Genomic DNA, 22,434 nt, shown 5'->3' with positions numbered 1-22,434 from the left:
TCCTGCTCCCCTTCCTCCCTCCCCCCGCTCCTTCCCCCCCCACGTCTTTTTACACCTTAGGACTCCTCTACTCCCCTATCTTTTTTTACTTTCTGAGGCTATCTTTTAACTATCTTTTGGCTTCCACCCCTACATTAAGCTCCGCTCCTCTCCCTCTCAACCATCTTAACTTCCTTTGTGTGGGCCTAACTTCCTTATCTTCTTCCTCCCACCCCGGTAGTTGGGGGGGGGGGTATATCTAACCTTTCACAGAACCCTCTCAAGTCCTCGGGGAATTGCAGCACTGCAGAGCTTCCATCTTTTTTCCCTTTCAAGCAGGCTGGGAAACCCTATTGATAGGATATTCCTGATGCAGCCATCCATTGTGTTAGGGGTTTTAATAGTCTCTTTCTCATTAACGTTTCTGGTGCTAGATCAGAGAACACCTGCAGTTCTGCGCCCTCGAAGGACACCCCTGGTAGTGTCCTCAGTTTCTCCATTATTTGCCCTTTCTCTTCTGCATAATGAAACCTCACTATCACATCTCTAGGGGACTCCTCCCTTACAGCCATCCGCCTAGTAATCCTATGCGCTCTATCTGTCTTTAAGGTTTCAGTGAGCTCTCTTTCTAATAACGGGTTGAATAGCTGCTGCACTATACTGCCAAGTTCCCTACTACCATGTTTCTCTGGGAGCCCTTTAATGCGGACATTCTTCCTTCTACCCCGATTCTCTTGGTCCTCCAGTCTATACTGGAGGTCCCTGGGGATATAACTTGTTCTGTTATTTCGTCCAGCCTTCGATCCTGATTATCTAATCTTTCTTCTATCTCTTCTACCCTATCAAAGACCAAACCTATGTCTGCCCTTACTCCTGCTATTTCAGCTTTTAAAGATTCCTCCATTTTGGCAAACATCTCCTCCAGTATGACCTTTATTGCGGGGGCTGCTTCACCCTGAGGTGCAAGTTGTGAACTGTCTTCCCCTCTGATATCTTCTTCTACCTCTCTTGCCTCTTCCCTTTCCTGGAGAGCTCTAGCACTGCTCTGAGAGAGATTACTTACTTCCTTCGACCCCCTCCCCATCTTTACCCCATTTACTTTCCCACCTTTACTTTCTTCTAGTGTCCTCTGCCTGTTTGCCCCTGATCTCTGTGCTATTCCCAACTTAGGACTACTTTGTCCCTCTTCTATTATGCTGGTGTTACTTGCCATATACCGCTGGATCCCTCCTGGGCTGGGCACCGGCGGTATATTTTTTTGCTTTCCCTCTCATTTTTCTATTTAACCCTTCCCAATTCCTATCTTTACCCCTCCCTCCCGCCCCGCACCCCGTCTCCTCCTCTCCAAATCCAGAGGGAAGAGGGGGGGAGAGGCGGGACAAAAAGGGATAGACAAGAAACGGGGAGAGGTGCGGAGATAGCCTCTGGTCTAACAGATCTCTCTTCAAAGTTCTTACTACCTTTTGTCTCTTCACCCTCAGAAGCGTTCCCATACTTCAATATTCTACTTATGCCTCCTATACCATAACTAAGTATACACAGGCCCCAAAAAGCAAATTGTTAACACTCAAAACAAAAGAAGAAAAAAAGGAAGAGAAACAAAAATATGCAGATTGTCCTGAAATGTCTTTATCCGTATCGCTGATTTCTATCGCAGCTTTGCCCTTCATCTTCCTTCCCTTACCAGATCGAGTACCTTAATACCACACTTCTCCTTTTGTTGCCCAATATTTACTACAGTCTCGTTATTTCAGTTCCTTTCAGCTCTCACACAACGATTCTTACAGACTGTCCTATAGTGAGGTTGCAGAACAATACTGAGAACCACGATGATAGTGTAAGGTACTTTTCTCGGGCCCTTTTTTTTTTCTCCGCCCTTTAGACTAACCATGTACTTTCACAGGATGGCTACCAGGTTACATTACATTCTCTGCTTGCTTTGGTGTCTGCATTGGCCACTACCGTTGTCTAAAGTACCATAAAGTTAGTTATACCTCTGCCGATACTTGCTGATTGGGTCTTTCCATCCAATGTCTTTAGTAGGCAACAAGGTTTACCATTAATTCTCGGTAGCAACCCCCACCCCAGTCGTGAGATTCTTTCCGTGGCTCCCTAGCTCATCCAAGAAAAAAGAAAACAGAGAATAACTCCTCCGCTACAGATTACCCAGGCAATAGAGCCGTTAGAATCTTTAAACTGAAATTCCCCTTTAAAGCACAGTGGGTGTTGGGCCTTTCGGAGAAAAAAAAAAAGGACTACTTCTCCGGAGTATAGTCTATTACTCTTGGCGGCCCACAAAATAATTTTTTAAAAGGGCAAACCGGTGAAGCTATTATAGCGTTAACAAAAGTCGGAAAAGGGGGTATGGGGTCTGGGGTATAGCCAAATCTTAACACCACCTCTCCATTGCTATTGGGGTTTCTCCTTTTTTAACTTGCATATGAAGTCTTTGCGAGTGCTTTAAGATTGGAACTGACTTGCAGCGGGTACTAGAGTAGCATCACACATTAATGCGCGACTCACTTTACTGCTCCAACCTTCCGTTCACCGCTCCCGACCCTCTCTTATACCGCTTTTCCCCCATCCGATCGTTACCTCACGTTTTGTTGATTGAGGGTTGTAATCTCTCCGGTCGGCTGCCTCCCACCTGACACGGCAGGTACCTTCTCGCTCTCACTGAGGGTAGATGCCTCTTTCTTAGCGGTGTGTGGGTCTCCAGTCCGCTGATCTGTACAGCCAGGCGGCCGTGTGCTGAGCAGCCCTCTCCTCCACTCCTCCTCTGTGCTGGCGGGGGAGGCCACCTAAACCCTCTGACAGGCTCCTTACCCCTTCTTCAGAGAGGGATCATCCCAGGAGAGCAGCGACGCTCATGTCCGCCAATCTGGACGCTCTGCAATAGGGGCTGTGAATACGCTGGGAGCGATGCCGAGCGCTCCTCCCCAGAACCTTCGGTGGAGCGTGGGGCGGCGTGCCTGTCAGTTCCGCTTTCTGCTCATCGCCGCTACGGTTACAGAGGAACTATCATGGGGGTTCCAGGGCAGCATGGACATCGGGAGGGCGAGAGGACGGGAAGCCTGGAGGACGCCGAGAGCACGTCTACCTCATGGCGTTCCGCCCCTATCTAGCATGGCAAATTGTTATGGTGCACAACTCATCCCAGTTTGTACATAGTGAGGATCAGCTTTGCTTAGTTGTAGAATGAAGCAAGCAATTCCTTCATGCACTACAATTACTCACTGTCCAGCTGAGTAGACTTCAGAAGGAAGAGGAACCAGATCCACTTACAAGCGTTGAGGTACACAAAGACATCAATAAAAGTGAAGCTACGTCTATGTTATCTCACATAACTTCCTGGTTATTTTTTTTCTTGCTACCTGCAGGAAGGCCTCACCCAGCTCCACTCCTTCTTACTAGTAAATGCCCTGTTCTCATCTGTGTGTTTTAGACACAGTGCCTTTAAAAATTTCAATAATCAATCTATAGTTGACAACCTAATTAATATGCCACACGGGAAGTGGATTTCAATCAATATTTAGTAGAGTGCCAGACTTTACCTAACTACTCTTAACCCCCCCCCCCAATACCTATACTAACTAACCCATGTAAGGAAGATGTCTGTAATTACCTATTTTAAGGCTCTTCCGGTCTGGTTATGTAATCTCCTCTGCAGCCAGCGCTAGCTGCAAGGGAGAGCACTCAACAACAGCTGGTTATGTATGGGAGTCACCTATATGGCTCCTATGACCCATCTGATGTCGGCGCTCCCTCCTCTTCCCTGGCTGACACAGGGGAGATCACGTGACCGGACTGGAGAGGCCTGAAAATAAGTAAGTACAGACATTTTTTTACACAGGTTAGTTCGTATTTCCATTGGATACTGCTATTGTTTATGAATAAAAAAAAAAAAAAGGGAAAGAGCACTCAAATTGCCTCATCCGTAAATAATGGAGAAATAAAGAAAAAAGGTTCCAAAGAAAGAAAACTTATGGTTGGACTTTAAAGGCACAACAGACAATGGAGATATACAAAAATATTAGCATTTATTGAAATATACATAGAGTACAAAAGACAGAGACCTGAAAGAAAAATATATGATGTGAGCCCTAATGCGTCTACGCGTTTCGTTGTATACTTCTTCAGGACACATTAGGGGTTCAGCAGTTGCAAGGAAGAGAACGAGGTCTCACTTGCAAAGGAATCACGTATTCGTCAATCAATGAGCAAAAATTCCCCAGGAGAGAGTAGAAAACTCTTCTACTCTCTCCCGGGGGATTTTCGGCATGTCATTGTGTTTGTGTCTGTTCTGGATAATGGCAGTTGGGATCTGGATTTACTGTATCCCATAGACAGTCCAGCTTCTATTTAGTGACTGTCTTTGACTGAAGGATTTTTATACCTTTCATGTCAACGATCCATTGCTGTATCCTGTTTCCTAGAATCCACTCGGATATGACATCCCCTGTTTGCAAATACCATACTTAGACATTTGTGGTCACTAGCCCACAGATGGCTTCTATATGTCTTTGCCTTGCAATCGGCTCTATCTTTGAGCCACCCTGTGTATTTCCTTTAGTGGAAACCACTTTTTCAGTCATTGATTGACTAATACGTGACTCCTTTGCAAGTGAGACCGCTTTCTCTTCGTTGTCACTACTGAACCCCAAATGTGTCCTGAAGAAGTGTACAACGAAACGCGTAGACGCATTAGGGCTCACATCATATATAGACTGCTTTTTGTATATATGATTTTTCTTTTTCTTTCATGTCTCTGTCTTTTGTACTCTATGTATATTTCAATAAATTCTAATATTTTTGTATATCTGCATTGTCAGTTGTGCCTTTAAATTCTGACCACAGGTCTTCTTTCTTTGGAACCTTTTTTCTTCGCTGCTATTGTTTACTTTCATTATTGTACCAATTTGGATCAATATATATCTATATATCTTGGAGGTGTTCTAGAGTCTTTGGGGTCATTCAACATTATAATTTTTTTTTAATATGTGTTTGTATACAATGATTCTAACTTTATCCAATTAAAAACATCAATTCATTTTTACCAATTCTATGCGTGTGCCTATATAGTCAATTTTCCTATTTTAAATTCCTCTTCTAAATAGTTTGTATAGGTGTTAGGAGAGGCGAGCGGTTTTAAACATAGTTAGGTAAAGCCCAAAAGCGTATTTTAACCTCCTTGGCTGTATTCCCGAGTCTGGCTCGGGGTGGAATTTCAGAACCAAAAGAGGTAACCCCGAGCCAGACTCGGGATCGCATCGCAGGATCCAGGAAGAGCTTACTTGCCTTGTCCCCTGGATCCTGCGATGTCTCCCTGCAGTGTGAGCGTCTCGTCCTCTGCTCGATTCATCACAGAGCCGAGCTACGTTCCCTGTGAGCATTGCGACGCACGGGGATGGAGAATGGCGCCAAATTCAAAAAGCGGAACACACACATTACATACTGTACACTGTAATCTTACAGATTACATTACTGTATGTAATTATTTTACCTCCCTTTTGTCCCTAGTGGTCTGCCCAGTGTCCTACATGCAGTTTTATATTATAAAAACTGTTCTTTCTGCCTGGAAACTGGAGATTGTCCATAGCAACCAAAACCGTCCCTTTACATCAAAAGTGGTTTTAGACCAGCTAGAAAACAGCGATAATAAATTAGAATCACAGCAGAATTGAGCGATAGTGATTTGTGGGGAGATCAAACACTGAAAGTAATGACGGTGACAATTCTGCAACTGAGCAAATTTTTGTGTATTTGATTACATTATTGAATAATTTTTATTATTAATATATTATTATTTGGTATAATTATTTATAGTTATTTATTATATTATAATTTATGATTTTGTTTTTCAAACTTTATCATACCCGGGATGTCTGCTAGACTCTGGTTTGGACAGATTTAAGTGAGTTATTCCTAAAGCCGCGTACACACGGGCGGACTGTCTAGCCAACTTAGTCCGTCAGACAATCCGACGGACAGTCCGTCATACTTTCGAATGAACGGACTTGACCACACACGGATACACAAACAGTCCAGACTAGAAATAGGAAGTCCAATACACAGCAATGCAACCTTTCGCCGTGTAAATCCTTTCTGAGCATGCTCCATACTTAGTCCGTCGAACTAGCCTCCTGAAGAGCGGATTGTCCGCTGAAACCAAAGTATGACGGACAGTATTACGGAAATTCCGAAATACTTAGTCCGCCAGACTGCACGCTGAAAAAGTCCGCTGAAGCCCACACACGAGCGGACTGTCCGCTGAAATGTGTTTAGACGGACTAAGTTGGCCAGACAGTCCGCCCGTGTGTACGCGGCTTCAGAATTACAGGACTACAATATAAAACACCAAATTTCCATGCAAAATAATTGTACCGCTTTCAGCACCAAAAATCTGAAATAATCATACCGTCAGGGAGGTTAAGATATGATCAGGACATACAATCATAAATTCGATCTCTGTTTCCAGCATGTAAAATCATAATCGGTTTGATAGAAAATTTGATTGTATTCATGAGCAAAGTATCTCAGTGCTGCTAATCAATACAAAACATCAATAATATTCTGCTCTGGCCAACTGACTCAGTTTGATTGAATCTGATCGAAATTGATCTGAAAGGAAAGGTACAGCTTTTAAAAAATTTGCAGATTCAATTGAATCGCACACCGATCAAATGAAAAAAAAAATCAAAGAGTGCGTGGCCACCATAAGTGTATGACTAAGGCCGCGTACACGCGGGGACTGTTCGCTCAACTTTGTCCGTCAAACAGTTTCAGCGGACAGTCCGCTCAAAATTAGCACGGACTTGCCCACACACGACGAACGAACAGTCCGCTGAAACCGTGCGCGATGACGTGAACGGCACGTACGACGGGACTAGAAAACAACGTCCTATACACTGCAATGCAAACTTCGGCGTGTAAATCCTTTCTGAGCATGCGCGGAACTTAGTTTGACGAACAAGCCTACACACGAGGGGACTGTTCGCTGAAACAAAGTTTCAGCGGACAGTTTTTCGGAAATTCCGAAAAACTTTGTTCAGCAGACTGTCCGCTGAAACTGTCCGCTGAAAGCCCACACACGAGCGGACTGTCCGCCGAAACACTGTTCAGCGGACAAAGTTGAGCGAACAGTCCCCGCGTGTGTACGCGGCCTCAGGGATTTGTATGGACATTGCTTCAATTTATCCCCTGCAATGGAGTTTCACTATTAACTGTAAGCTCCAACGAGCAGGGCCCTCTGATTCTTCCTGTATGGATTTGCATTGCAATTGTACTGTCTGCTCTACTGTTGTAAAGCACTACGCAAACTGTCGGCGCTATATAAATCCCCTATAATAATAATTATAAAAATTTATTGTTTCTTGAAACACCAATATTTTGTCACTGGCTAACAATTTTTTACCTGTCTCCTTCAACAAAAGTTGATGGACTTTTGTAATGCCGAGCAATGCCAACAAGAACAACTGCGGCTCGAGTTTCATCTGAATTGTGACATTGTAAATTGCAGCCTTCAGTTGTGTTTGTTGTCTCTGCCCAAAGGTCCCAGCCCTTTCCTGTTCTTAGATCTACGAGAAACACGACAAAGCCCTATAATCACCTATAATATAGTAGTATAAAAGTGACAGTTCTACAACTGGATCATGAAGAAAAGCAGTTTATACTCACCACTATTAGAATGTAGCGTCACAAGAGTAACCAGCAAAATCCTTTCTTGGAGAATAAACAAGAGCTCTGTAAGGGGAGCTTCAGGCTTTCTTCTAGCTTGGCTTTCAGTTTCACTTACACCAAGGAGGGGCTGGGCTATTACTGGCAAATATTATGCATACCAGAAAGCTGTGCAACAACTGACATTTAGGCCTGATTCACAACTATGCATTTTTAGTGCTTTTTGGACTCTAGTGCAAATCTGCAAAATGCAAAAATCACTAAAAGTGCATAGGTGTGAATCAGGCCTTTACAGCATTCTTTTCAATTATTTTTTGTACAGTTCATCTAGAAAGTATTCACAGCGCTTTCTTTTTGCCATATTTTGTTATGTTACAGCCTTATTCCAACATGGAGTAAATGGATTATTTTTATCAAAATTCTACAAACAATACCCCATAATGACAACGTGAAAGAAGTTTGTATTATTATTATATTATTATACAGGATTTATATTGCATGTAATAGTAATAGTATGTAATCACCACTGGGGTTTTTTAACTTTTGCTAAATAAAAAAATAGACCGAAAGTTTTGAATAAAAAACAAAAAACATTTTCATAGTTTGTTATAAAATTTTGCAAACAGGTAATTTTTCTCCTTCACTGATGGGCACTGATTGGCACTGATAGGCTGCACTGATGGCTAGCACTGATAAGGCACCACTGATGGGCACCAATGAGGTGGCACTGATAGGTGGAACTCATGGGTGGCACTGATGGACACTAGTAGGTGGCACTGATAGGCAGCACTGATAGGCACTGATTGGCAGCACTGATGAGCACTGATAGATGGCACTGTGGGCACTTGTAGGTGGCACTAGTGGTCACTGATCAGGAGGCACTGATAAGGTTGTACAGATAGGTTGCACTGGTAGGTCTCACTGAAGGGCACTGATAGGCGGCACTGATAGGCACTGGTAGGTGGCACTGATAGATGGCACTGGTGGGCACTGGTAGGTGGAGGTTATGATTAAGCGATTTGGTTCGTGAAACATGTTAACCTTGCTGCTATAGTCCTGTTGTATCATGGTCTATTGATGTAATGCTTGGATTTTTACGATTAAAGCATTCATACTGAAGATTGGAGTGTGGTCACCTCTTTTGCACATACTTTGGAGCGGAGGTTCATCTTCCAACAGGAAAACGACTCTAAACACACAGCCAAGATAACAAAGGGGTGGCTACAGGACAACTCTGTGAATGTCCTTGAGTGGCCCAGCCAGAGCCCAGACTTGAACCCGATTGAACATCTCTGGAGAGATCTGAAAATGACTGTACACTGACGCTCCCCATCCAACCTGATGGAGCTTGAGAGGTCCTGCAAAGAGGAATGGTAGAAACTGCCCAAAAATAAGTGTGCCAAACTTGTAGCATCATACTCAAAAAGACTTGAGGCTGTAATTGGTGCCAAAGGAGCTTCAACAAAGTACTGAGCAAAGGCTGTGAATGCTTATGTACATGGGATTTTATTTGTTTTTTATTTATAAGTTTGCAAAGATTTCAAACAAACTTCTTTCACATTGTCATTATGGGGTAATGTTTGTAGAATTTTGAGAAAAATAATGAATTTAATCCATTTTGGAATAAGGCTGTAACATAACAAAATGTGGAAAAAGTAAAGCGCTGTGAATACTTTCCAGATGCACTGTATGCATGTGATCGGTGTACTATAAAAAAAGGTAGATGAGGAGCTATTAAAGTGGATGTAAACCCACTCTCATCCTTTCTAAATTACTGCAATATTGGTTATCTAGAAGGATATACATGCCTCCTGCATTTATACTTATCTGTCAAATGTCTCCCCTCCGTCTGCTATGAGACCCAAAAAACTGCAGATTTTGTGGGTGGGTCTGTTTTTCCAGGGCTCAGTGGGTGAGCCCTGGAAATCCGCATTTTCTCCTGGGCATTTCTTACACTGAACTTCTGCTATGATCACTAACATCCAGTCAAAATCCAGAAAAGTCCCCACATGACTTCAGCATGCCCAATATGTAAATCACCTGTCACTCACAGCAAGGGGGAGGATTTGACCAAGTTTTTCTCTGTTAGTCAAGATTTATCTCACTGAACAATAAAAGACGATTGCTCAGAGCTGGATTAACTCTTTGTGGCAAGACTGGGCTCAAATGATAGGAAATCTTACACTCTACATTATGACATAAAAAAAAAAATATTTGGGTTTACATCCACTTTAAAGGGGATTTGAGGATGAATTTTGGAAGGTGTGAGATTAGAAGAGATCAGCAAATAGTGACAAATACATTATACAGGTTGAACAGTGTGGATATAGGAATCTCCCCTGAAGGCTAATGTATTCTGAGAGACGGCACCTGTGGTTATCAGAATACCTGAACAGCATCTGCACCTGATTGGATACAGTTGCAAATAGCTGACAGTTTTCCAGATTGGAGAGTACCAACGAGGCTTTCCACCCTTTAGGCCTCATACCCAAGGGCATTTCAATAAACAAGCTGTAACGCTAGTACCGACACCAGGAAAAAAGTGGTGTTAAAAACACGATTTTATCTGCGTTTTGCATTGGCGTCAATGCGAGCTTAGCCAAGCTAGCTTTCAGTAGCGTTTCTCTGTCTCTATTCAAAATCAGTGGTTCCCTATGGGAGCCCATTGATTTGAATAGAAGTCGCACCAGAAGTCAGATCAAGAGGATCCGACTTGCTGTGCGACTTGGTTCCGGGTTCCAGTCCAGAAGTATGTTCTGACTCCGTGGTCCTGATCCTCCTGACCAGCCCCCAGAGGCCCTCATGGCCTGGGGTGCAGATCCATCCGTTTTCCGAGTCTCAGGCTGGCTAGTCTGAGGCGCAGTAACTGGAAGGAGGATTTCCAGGTGGTCCTGTGCCATCTCGGGTTTTGTAGAGGCCCAGCAACTCAAATCGCAACCAGGGGAGGACTCTTCAGAAGAGGGCCATGCACGAGGCTGGCTGCTCGGTAAGAGCCTGAAAGCTGAGCTGTAAGGACACCAAGTAAATCAGCATTCTTATGGTATCGCCGGACCGGTTGCAAGATTCTGGTACTGTAAGAAAGTCCTAATTTCATCCTTTGGTTACAACTAAGTTTTTGTGAGAGACTTTCTGTGTTCAGCTAAAGTTTTACAACCAAGTCTGTGACAGAGACTTTGCTAAGTTTGAATCACTTGTCGACTGCTAAATCCATGAACCAGGATTTATCCGACAGTTGAAGTATGTAGTTGCTTGTGGCTTTTCCCTGGATCATCTAGAGAGAGACATTTCAAGTGTCAGCAGTAGGGATGAGCCGAACACCCCCCGGTTCGGTTTGCACCAGAACTTTCGAACGGACCCCAAATTCGAACGAACTTTAGAACCCCATTGAAGTCTATGGGACTCGAACATTCGAAATGAAAAGTGCTCATTTTAATGGCTAATATGCAAGATACTGTCCTAAAAAGGGTTTGGGGACCTGGCTCCTGCCCCAGGGGACATTGGTCAATGCCTAAAATGTTTTTAAAAATGGCCGTTTTGGCGGGAGCACTGATTTTAACCACTTGCTTACTGGGCACTTAAACCCCCCTCAGTCCCAGACCAATTTTCAGCTTTCAGCGCTGATGCACTTTGAGTGACAATTACGCGGTCATACAACACTGTACCCAAATGAAATTTTTATCATTTTTTTCCCACAAATAGAGCTTTCTTTTGGTGGTATTTAGTTACAGCTCGGAGTTTTATTTTTTACTAAACAAACAAAAAAAGATGCAAAAAAAAAAAAAAAAATCATGTTTTAATAGTTTGTTATAAAATTTTGCAAACGGGTCATTTTTCTCCTTCATTGAAGTGCGCTGATTAGGCGGCACTGATAGGCTGCATTGGTGGGCACTGATGGGCTGCATTGGTGGGCACTGATGGGCTGCATTGGTGGGCACTGATAGGCTGCACCGGTGGGCATAGTTAAGGCGGCACTAATAGGCACAGATAAGGCGGCACCGATGGGCACAGATAAGGCGGCACTGATGGGCAAAGATGGGCACAGATAAGATGGCACGGATGGGTGGCACGGATAAGTGGCACGGATGGGTGGCACGGATGGGCACTGATAGGTACCACAGATAGATGGGACTGATGGGCACTGATAGGTGGCACTGATAGGTGGCTCTGATAGGTGGCACTGCTGGGCACTGATGGGCGGCACTGCTGGGCACTGATGGGCGGCACTGCTGGGCACTGATGGGTGGCACTGGGGTGCAGCACCTTTGAGGCAGATTGGGTGGCACTGTGGGTGGCACTGTGGGGTGGCACTGTGGGTGGCACTGTGGGCACTATGGGCACTGACGGGGGGCACTGACGGGGGGCACTTACTTTTGCTTTTATTTAACTTCAGGATGGCACTGCGGGAGGCAGGTGGGCACAGGCAGGTGGCAGGTGGTCCCTTGTATTGATGGCCGTGATCGGGACTGATGTCCCGATCACGGCCGCCGGTGATCGGCTTTTTTTTTCTCTCCTCGCGGTGTCAGCGCGAGGAGGAATAATAGCCGATTACCGGCTCCGTTCTATCACATGATCAGCTGTCATTGGCTGACAGCTGATCACGTGATAAGGGGTCGGGATCGACCCCTTACACGGATCGGTGATCAGGCGAGTCTCACGGACTCGCCGATCACAGAGCGCGCCGCGCGCGCCCCTCAGGGGGCGCGCAGGCCGCTCGTAACCGGGACGACGTCAATAGACGTAGTCCCGGAAATCTAGGTCCGCGCTAATGCCGTCATTCGGCAATAGCGCGGATCCCAAGTGGTTAATGACGATTAAAGTGAAAAAAAAAAAGTGAAATATTCCTTTAAATATGGTGCCTGGGGGGTGTCTGTAGTATGCCTGTGAAGTGCCACGTGTTTCCCGTGTTTAGAACAGTCCCTGCACAAAATGACATTAAACGGAAATAACACCATTTAAAACTGCTTGCGGTTTTAATGTTATATCTGGTTCCTGCAATATGGTTGAAAATCATTGAGAAAAATGGCATGGGTAGCCCTCCCTGCCCATTACCAGCCTATTTGGGTCTTGTACGCATATTAAGGGGAACCCTGTACCCATATTAAAAAAAGGAAATGCGTGTGGCCCCCAGGCCCTATATATATGTAGAACAGCAGTATACAGGCGGTGCAAACAAGACAGGGACTGTGTAGGTTTGTTGTGTTAAGTTGAATCTGTTTGTAATTTTCAACTGGTACATTTTTAAAGTGTAGCTCCAGCCAAAAAAACTATTTTTAAGCTTTTTGGAAAACATAGGGAAGGGTTATCACCCCTGTATAATTTGTTTTGTCGTCCATCTTTTTTCATCTCACTTGCTGTTGTCTCCTTCCGTTTGCAAGTAGGAGATGTTTGTAAATTGGATGTTTGAAAGTAGGGGCCTGCCCTATATGCTCTGCAGAAATGGCGGAACAAGGTGTTGGTTTTGCCACAACATTGTAAGCCCTCAAAGTGACTCTTGGTGGGCGCTGGAGCGCCCTGCTGTGAACGATTATATCAAGAATTGTAATTACATGCCATTGTTGAACAGTGGTAGAAAAATTGACCTTTGGTGGTTGTGGTGCTGGTGCCACAACACTATAAGTCCTCACCGTTACTCTGGGTGGGCACAGGAAGGGGCCCTCCTGTGAAATATTATATCAAGAATTGTAATTACATGTCCCTGTTAAACAGGGACAGAAAAATTTGGCCTTAGGCACTGCTGCTGGTGCCATCACACTGCAACCTCTTCCATATACTCTAGTTTTATTGCAGGAATTAGCCCTGCTGCAAAGCATTGCATCAAAAATTGTAATTAAACGCCCCTGTTAAACAGGGGCAGAAAAATTGGGCCTTAGGCACTGGTGCTGGTGCCACCACACTGCAACCTCTGCCATATACTCTAGTTTTATTGCAGGAATTAGCCCTGCTGCAAAGCATTGCATCAAAAATTGTAATTAAACGCCCCTGTTAAACAGGGGCAGAAAAAATGGGCCTTAGGCACTGGTGCTGGTGCCACCACACTGCAACCTCTGCCATATACTCTTGTTTGATTGCAGGAATTAGCCCTGCTGCAAAGCATTGCATCAAAAATTGTACTTAAACGCCCCTGTTAAACAGGGGCAGAAAAATTGGGCTGATGGCATCAACCAGAACCAGAAATGTTCTTCCAACATATCAGCGGAGGAGGAAGAGGATAGACAATCAACATAACAGGACAGTCACTCAGCATCAGCATAGGCAGTCTTGAAGGGATGTGATATTTCAAAAAAAATTATTCTGTTACATCAGCTTCAGGTGCTGGGTAGCTGTGGGTGATCCAAGACTGATTCATCTTGATGAAGGTCAGTCGATCAACTGATTCGGTGGACAGGCGCACCCTGTGATCGGTAACAAAGCCACCAGCAGCACTGAAGGTGCGTTCCGAAAGAACGCTGGATGCAGGACAGGCCAGTAGCTCAATTGCATACTGTGCAAGCTCTGGCCAGTGATCCATCCTCAAGACCCAGTAAGCCAGAGGATTTTCGGTGGGAAAGGTGTCCAAGTCTGACCTTGCCCCTAGGTATTCCTGCACCATGTAAATCAGACGCTGGCGATGGGTGCTGGAACCGATCATACCTTGGGGCTGCGGACTAAAAAATTGTCTGAAAGCATCAGTCAGACGGCCACCTTCTCCACCGCTCCTTCTGACCGATGCCTCAGCAACACGTTGTCCAGGACCAGGAGTTTTTAACCTCCCAGTCTCTGGGAACGCGTTGCACAGACCTTTCTGCAAGGCCTCCCGGAGATGTCTCATCCTCTGCTCCCTCTGCGATGGCAAGATAAGGTCGGCAACCTTACCCTTGTACCGTGGATCAAGGAGAGTGGCCAGCCAGTAATGGTCCCTCTCCTTGATCCAAAGAATACGAGGATCCTTCCGCAGGCTTTCCAGGATCAGGGAGGCCATGCAGCGTAGGTTAGCTGAGGCATTCGGTCCGGAGTCCTCTGGGTCACTAAGGACAACATGATCCGCAGCTACCTCCTCCCAGCCACGTACAAGTCCACGTGTTTCTTGGGACTGTAAATCATCCCTACAAGACTGCTGATGCTGCTGCTGATGCTGATGCTGAGTGACAGCCTCCACCTCCATGCTGACACAATCATCCTCCTCCTCCTCTTCCTCCTCCTCATCCTCTTCCTGTGTGATGGGTGGCACAGCAGGAACACTGTCTGGATAAAGGGGGCCTTGAGAGGCAAGGAAGTCCTCCTCTTCCTGCCTCTGTTCTGCCTCAAGTGCCCTGTCCATTATTCCATGCAGCGTATGCTCCAAGAGGTGGACAAGAGGTACAGTGTCACTGATGCATGCACTGTCACTGCTCACCATCCTTGTGGCCTCCTCAAACGGTGACAGGACAGTGCATGCATCCCTGATCATGCCCCACTGGCGTGGTGAGAAAAAACCGAGCTCCCCTGACCCTGTCCTGGTGCCGTAGTCGCACAGGTACTCATTGATGGCCCTCTGCTGCGTGTGCAGCCGCTGCAGCATGGCCAATGTTGAGTTCCATCTGGTGGGCATGTCACATATAAGGCGGTTCTTGGGCAGGTTCAACTCCTTTTGGAGCTCAGCCAGCCGAGCACAGGCATTAAATGATCGGCGGAAATGCACACAGACTTTCCTGGCCTGCTTCAGGACATCCTGTAAGCCGGGGTACCTGCCCAAGAACCGCTGCACCACCAGGTTAAGGACGTGAGCTACACAGGGCACATGGGTCAGTTGTCCCTGTCGGAGGGCGGAGAGGAGGTTGGTGCCATTGTCGCAAACCACCATTCCTGCCTTAAGCTGGCGTGGCGTCAACCACCTCTCGGCCTGCCCCTGCAGAGCTGACAAAACATCCGCCCCAGTGTGGCTCCTGTCCCCCAAACAAACCAGCGCAAACACGGCATGGCATTGTTTTGCCTTCGTACTTGCGTAGCCCCTGGAACGCCTACGGAGCACCGCTGGTTCTGAGGACAGAGCACTGGAAGAGGCCATGGAGGAAGAAGAAGAGGAGGGGGTGGAGGAGAGAGGTGTGTCACAACCAATAGTAGCATTTTGGAGGCGTGGTGGCGGAACAACCTCCAACACTACTGCACCTTGTCCTGCATCCTTCCCAGCTGCCAGAAGAGTGACCCAATGGGCGTGAAAGACAGGTAACGTCCCTGTCCATGCCTGCTGGACCATGAGTCAGCGGTAATATGCACCTTACCGCTGACCGCCCTGTCCAGCGAGGCAAGGACATTGCCTTCCACATGCCGGTAGAGAGCCGGAATCGCCTTCCGTGAGAAAAAGTGGCGTTTGGGGACCTGCCACTGAGGAACCGCACATTGTACAAACTCACGGAAGGGGGCCGAGTCTACCAACTGAAAAGGCAGCAGTTGAAGTGCTAGCAATTTAGCCAAGCTAGCATTCAACCGCTGGGCATGTGGATGGCTGGGAGTGAACTTCTTTCGCCGGTCCAGCAGCTGGGGCAGGGACATTTGCCTGCTATAATCGGACGTGGGTGTACCGCTAGCAGAGTTCCCGGAAGCACTTGGCTGTGACACACCTAATTCTACACCTTCATTTCTCTCAGAGCAGGTTTCAGAGAGGACTGAAGGTCTAGTGGGGTTGGAGATGCCAGCTGATGAGGAGCAAGGAGAGGTCCGCTTTGTTCTTTGGTGTGGGTCTTTGAGGTACGCTTGCCAACGAGCTGCATGGCAGGTCAACATATGTCTGGTCAAGCATGTGGTGCCCAAGCGGCTGATGTTTTGGCCACGTGAGATACGCTTGAGACATATGTTGCAAATAGCAGCGGTGCGATCTAATGCACTCGTCTCAAAAAAGGCCCACACCAAAGAACTTTTAGAATAACGCGCAGAGGCAGCGCTCTGCACAGGCGGAGCTCTGCGGTGTGATTCAGTCGGTGTGCTGCCCCTAAGCTGGCCCCCGGAGGGCATCCTGCCTCGTTGGACATGTGCCTCCTCCTCCTCCTCCTCCTCCTCCTCTCTCCTTCCAGGTACCAGTCAGTGTCAGGAGTCAGTGCCCTCATCATCCCCTCCCTCTTCATCGCTGTAGCAAACCTGGCAGTATGCTGCAGCTTGTGGAACATGACTGCCAGATTGCTGTCCTTCTTGAGCATCCCCTCTCTCTGCGCTCACGCTACTGCCTTCCTCTAGCTGAGTGTCATCATCAGAGCCCACAAAACACTGGGCATCCTCCTGGAGCATGTACCCAACACTGTGCTCAAAGAGTTCAGGAGACTCCTCAGGAGGACGTGGTGGGTCTAGGGAAGGAGTCACTGATGATGACATTGAGAGGAGGGAAGACGATGCGTTGGCAGCGGCTTTGCTAGTACCCTGAGACTGGGTAAGAGAGGATGAGGAGGATGAAGAGGGCTTGGTCATCCACTCTACCAAGTCGTTGACATGTTGCGGCTCAACATGTCCAGCTGCCGAAAAGAAGGACAAGCGTGTCCCATGGCCACGTGCTGATGACAATGCACCGCGTCCACGACCAGCACTGTTGTCTCTAGACACAGAGCCTGCTTGCCCTCTTTTATCGGCTCGCGCCTGTCTGCCTCTCCTTGCTGGCCTTCCAGACATGGTAATGGCCTGAAGGGAGTTGGGTAAAAAAGCAGTTGGGTAGTGTATATTGTGCTAGAGGCACACAACACCCACTAACTCCTGCAGATGCCTTTATTATAGAACACCAGAGATAAAGGGGTATATACAGATGTATACTGTGCTGTGCTGGAGGCACACACAACTTCCAATAACTCCTGCAGATGGCAAGTGGGCTCAAATAGAGAAGAGCTATGTAGGTGGATATAGCGGTATGTACTGGGTACAGAGCACGCAGACAGCACGCACTATCTCCTAACACTACTGACTGCAAGCTCTATTATAAAAGATAGATCACTAGCTATATAGGTGAGGTGAATATAGCGGTGTATACTGCGGTCAGGGCACGCAGACAACAACCACTACACAACAGCAAGATTGAAAATTGTCCGAAAACGATCGGTGTGTACTGTGTTGAAGGTACACAGAACACCCACTAACTCCTGCAGATGCCCTTATTATAGAACACCAGAGATAAAGGGGTATATACAGATGTATACTGTGCTGTGCTGGAAGCACACACAACTTCCAATAACTCCTGCAGATGGCAAGAGGGCTCAAATAGAGAACAGCTATGTAGGTGGATATAGCGGTATGTACTGGGTACAGAGCACGCAGACAGCACGCACTATCTCCTAACACTACTGACTGCAAGCTCTATTATAAAAGATAGATCACTAGCTATATAGGTGAGGTGAATATAGCGGTGTATACTGTGGTCAGGGCACGCAGACAATAACCACTACACAACAGCAAGATCGAAAATCAGCCGAAAACGATCGGTGTGTACTGTGTTGAAGGTACACAGAACACCCACTGCTTCAGACGCCAACACACTACACAAGGCCGCCGTGCTGGCGGCCTTATATAGTGTGGGGCGTGCACTACACAGCCTGAGCTATGATTGGCCACAGGCATCCTGCCTGTGGCCAATCATGGCTCTCCTCGCTGCTGGCACTGCGATTGGCCAAGCATGCGGGGTCACAGTGCATGCTTGGCCAATCATGAGCCAGCAATGCACTGCGCCATCGCAGTGCATTGTGGGCCGTGAGCGCCACACGAATTTGGCGCGAACGGACCAAAATGTTTGGACTTCGCCGAACGGACGAACAGCCAATGTTCGAGTCGAACGTATGTTCGACTCGAACACGAAGCTCATCCCTAGTCAGCAGTTTTCAAACAAGTACCTGAGTTTTCCTACCCATACCCTCTATTCCCAACTGAGAGTGTTTTGTTCAATGTTTTATGCAAATAGTGTTTTGTTTAAAATTTTATGCAAATTATATTCCTCAAAAGGGATTCAAGTGTCGGTCTCTGCAGTTATTGGGCCATCAACCTTGGGAACAACGAGGTGTAGAAGGTAAACGGTAAGCCCATAAAATCAGCCGCTCCTTCAGGGGTCAGTGCTACATATATATATGATAAAGTATAAGGAGGGAGGGTATGGAAAACTGGAAGTAAATGTGGTAAAAAAAAATTCCTCTCCTTTGCATGTTGAAATATGTGTTTGACATTCACTCTAAGCTGTGGTGATTTTGAGAAAGGATCGGATTTGTAATTTGTCTTCTAGCTCCCCCTACATAGGTTTTGTTTTTGCCTCCCAGTGCTCTCCCTTCCTAGATTACTCTTGGAGGGGACCGCAGGGGTGTGCAGGCTCAACAAGAGCCCTATTAGCTAATTGCTGCATATACCTTTTTTCCTTCCTGTTTCTCCTAATACTAATTACCCTGCCCCCCCCCCCCCCCGGTCGCTCCAGCCCAACACTCCACCTCAATCCCCCCGGTCACCAGCTTGCTCGCTTGATGATCAATCAACACTTACCTTATTCAGATCACGGCTGTGGCTTTCCCCCTCGGCCTCCTCCATGACCTAACGATTGCTGCTTCTCCTCCCAACCAATCGGGTCTTCGGGCTGCTGACAAATAGGGTCCTAGGACTCCATTTGGGTCTCAGCACCCACTTCCTGATTGGCCGGGAGAAGAAAGAGGAAGACATTAGTGAATAATAATTTGCTAATCTAACACAGCTAGCCCACCCTTTTTTGAGGCCTCTAATTATGTGCTTCAAAAAGAAGAAAACAGTGAAATCCATGCTTCTGGTGCCCTGCCCCATAGACTCCTGTGCCCCTTATGAAGCGACCGCCACTTGCGACCACTCCAGTGTAGTAAGTTCCAACCGATTTTAATAAAAAAGGATTAAAAGATGTAAACAAGGCAGATCGCCTTTCAGGCAGGTGGGAAGGGATGGAGTTTGTGCTCCTACAAACCAAGGAATAAATGTAATCTCTTTCCCTAGTAAAAGCACCTCACACAGTTCAGTAAAACACCAGCTAGGCAAACAGTTAGCCCTTTGATCGCCCCTGTTTTTAACTCCTTCGCAGCCAGTGTCAAAAGTACAGTGACAGTGCATATTTTTTAGCCATGATCACTGTGTCACTGGTCCTCACAAAGTGTCACTAATGCCGCGTACACACGGGCGGACTGTATGGCGTACTTAGTCCGTCGAAACACATTTCAGCGGACAGTCCGCTCGTGTGTGGGCTTCAGCGCACTTTTTCAGCGTGCAGTCTGGCGTACTAAGTATTTCGGTTTTTACGAAATTCTGTCCGTCGTACTTTGGTTTCAGCGGACAATCCGCTCGTCAGTATGCTAGTTCGACGGACTAAGAATGGCGCATGCCCAGAAAGGATTTACACGGCGGAAGGGTGCTTTGCTGTGTATTGGACTTCCTATTTCTAGCCCCGTCGTACGTGCTGTACACGTCATCGCGCAAGCTTTCGACGGACTGTTTTGGCATCCGTGTGTGGTCAAGTCCGTTCAGTCGAAAGTACGACGGACTGTCCGTCGGATTGTATGACGAACTAAGTACGCCATACAGTCCGCCCGTGTGTACGCGGCATTAGTGTCAGAATGTCCTAGGGGTGTGTTACTAACTGTGGGGGGGTTGGGCTTTCATTTAGTGAACACTGATCTCTGCTCCAATCACATGGAGCAGAGATCAGCGTCACTAGTTGCTAGGCAGAATGGAAAAATGCTGTTTACACGGCATTTCCTCCATTCGGACGCTCCATGAGACGATCGCGGGGATGCCCGCGGCGATCGAGTCCGAGCAGGGCGGCATTGAATATTGGATGTACCTGTACACCAATATGCCTGCCCGTGCCATTCTGTCGACGTACATCGCCGTGCGCTGGTCGGGAAGTGGTTAAAGCAATACTCCAGCTAACACTTTTTAGGCAGTTGCAGTTTTTTTCTTTTGGGATAAAGATTTTACACAAATAAATAAAAGCTGACCACTGTAAGCACCACTGTCAGGGGTAAATGGTTTATCTCAACCCTCTAACTGACACTTTTGTTGAGCAGCCTGGTCTGTTAAGAGAAAGAAGAAATTAAGAAAGATAGACTAATGCCTAGTACACACCACATACACTTACCTGCCTGCTTACTATCTAGCGTGGCATCTAAACTGAGCTGTGCACATGCAGCTCAGTGTACATTGCTGACATGGACCCGGTGTGCTAGGATGACTGATGCCTGTGATTGCACTGGAGTTTCCTCACCTCAGGCCTGCCAATGAAGACGTTCGAAGACCAGCACCCAGCAGAAGATTCCAGCTGCGGTGAGGGATGGGATCTGTTGAAGGAAAGGTAAGTTTAGCTTCGCTTTAACACTGGAGATTTTCAAGGACATCACGCGCAGAGCTGACTTGACAAGAATCCTGCAAAACTGGTTGAAAAGAAATGTAGATCTACATAGAGAAACATAGGACTCCAAAACTGTGTTATAACAGCACAAGTGACATATAACACAACACAATGGTCTATACAAACATATGTAACACAACACAATGGTGACATGTAACACAACACAATGGTCTATAGAAACATTCTGCAATAAATACCAGAGGTAGAAGAAGTGAACCCAACTAAAGCAAAGCACAAGGAAACCCACCTAAACTAAGAACTAACTAAGCTATATACAAACAGCAGGAAGAATAGGGCTGAACAGGCTCAGATTGAGGAGCAAGGAACAGCCTCCTCCCTATTCATGGACCTCACTGTCACCAGGAGGATTTCCAACTCCTAACAGTGCTTTTCCGTTTAAGAAGCTGCCTCCTTGGCAAATTAAGCCTGTAATGCTAACCTAGCAGTCCTGCATGGTCCCATCCACACAAGCATTCCTTTGAAAGTTATTAAGCAAGTCAATAGTACAAGTCAATGTGTCATGAGCTGCTGGGGACAGGGCTGCTGATACTGGGCCCAGGCCTCATAAGTTAAACACGGGCTGCCTAAATTAATAAACTGATTTTTCTAGACCAACTTGCTTACCAGGGCCTAAAGGGGGTGGGTGGGGTGGAGGCAGGGTTGGGAGCAGGGCTGTCTTTAATACTGATTAGACTGGGCAAAAGTTTTCTTGCCCCCCCCATACAATTTCGCTCTCCACCTGCTCTGAGACATACAATAAATAGCAGATAGACTTAAAATCAGTTTACAGTATGAGATCAGGCAGCAATTGCCATTGGTTTCCAGAGGTTACAGTGTATCATTACTGCTTACTGACTGGCTGCTAGAGGTTACAGCACACATTATGGCTCACTGATTAGTTGCTAGATGTTACAGAACATGATTTCTGCTTGTTGATTGGTTGCTAGAGATTACTGTACCATAACACTGCTCACTGATTGGTTGCTAGAGGTTACAGCACATCATCTCTTCACTGTAGGGGACATGATATACATATGAATGCCATCTTTATTTACATATCTATACCGCCGGATGCAGCTATTTACATGTAGCACTTACCCCCGAAGGAGCGGCTGAATTTTTATGGGCTTACCGTTTAACTCCTCCAGCTCTTAACTCGTTGTCCTTTTCTAGGGGTTCCCAGGGTTGATGACCCAGTAACTGTAGAGACCGACACCTGGATTCCTTGTTAGGATTTTTATTTTGCATAAAACAGTTGAACAAACTCAGACTCTAAGTTGGGAATAGAGGGTATCAGGATAAAGTTTAGCTCAGGTGCTTGGAACTGCTGACTTCAATAAAAGTCTCTCTCTGTACATAATCCAGGGAATAGCCACTCACAACTGGATTCTTTAACTGTTGGATAAATCCTTGACCTTGGATCTAGCAGCCAACAAGTAATTCTA

General features: G+C 46.4%; 1 protein-coding gene across 7 annotated transcripts in view; it reads right to left on the bottom strand.

The window, feature by feature from the left end:
• CALCOCO2 (calcium binding and coiled-coil domain 2) overlaps positions 1 to 20,873 on the bottom strand; it is a 209,473-nt gene extending 188,600 nt beyond the window's left edge. For 2 of the 7 annotated variants that reach the window (XM_077459780.1, XM_077459787.1), the window contains exon 1: positions 19,108 to 19,249. In XM_077459780.1, coding sequence (XP_077315906.1) covers positions 19,108 to 19,152 — 45 coding nt within the window. In that variant the 5' untranslated portion in view covers positions 19,153 to 19,249. Of the gene's footprint in view, positions 1 to 2,579; positions 2,865 to 7,393; positions 7,557 to 7,656; positions 7,785 to 19,107; positions 19,250 to 20,719 lie in introns of those variants that run through there. The other 5 variants (XM_077459788.1, XM_077459783.1, XM_077459784.1 and 2 more) reach the window with 5 other exon arrangements.
• Between the last annotated feature and the right edge of the window lie 1,561 nt (positions 20,874 to 22,434).

Source organism: Lithobates pipiens, unplaced genomic scaffold (assembly GCF_037356315.1).
Source record: "Lithobates pipiens isolate NorthernLeopardFrog02 unplaced genomic scaffold, aLitPip1_a1.2 Scaffold_28, whole genome shotgun sequence".
NCBI lineage: Eukaryota > Metazoa > Chordata > Amphibia > Anura > Ranidae > Lithobates > Lithobates pipiens.
Note: the sequence above shows the minus strand (reverse complement) of the source record. Positions and strands in the feature narration are given on the sequence as shown.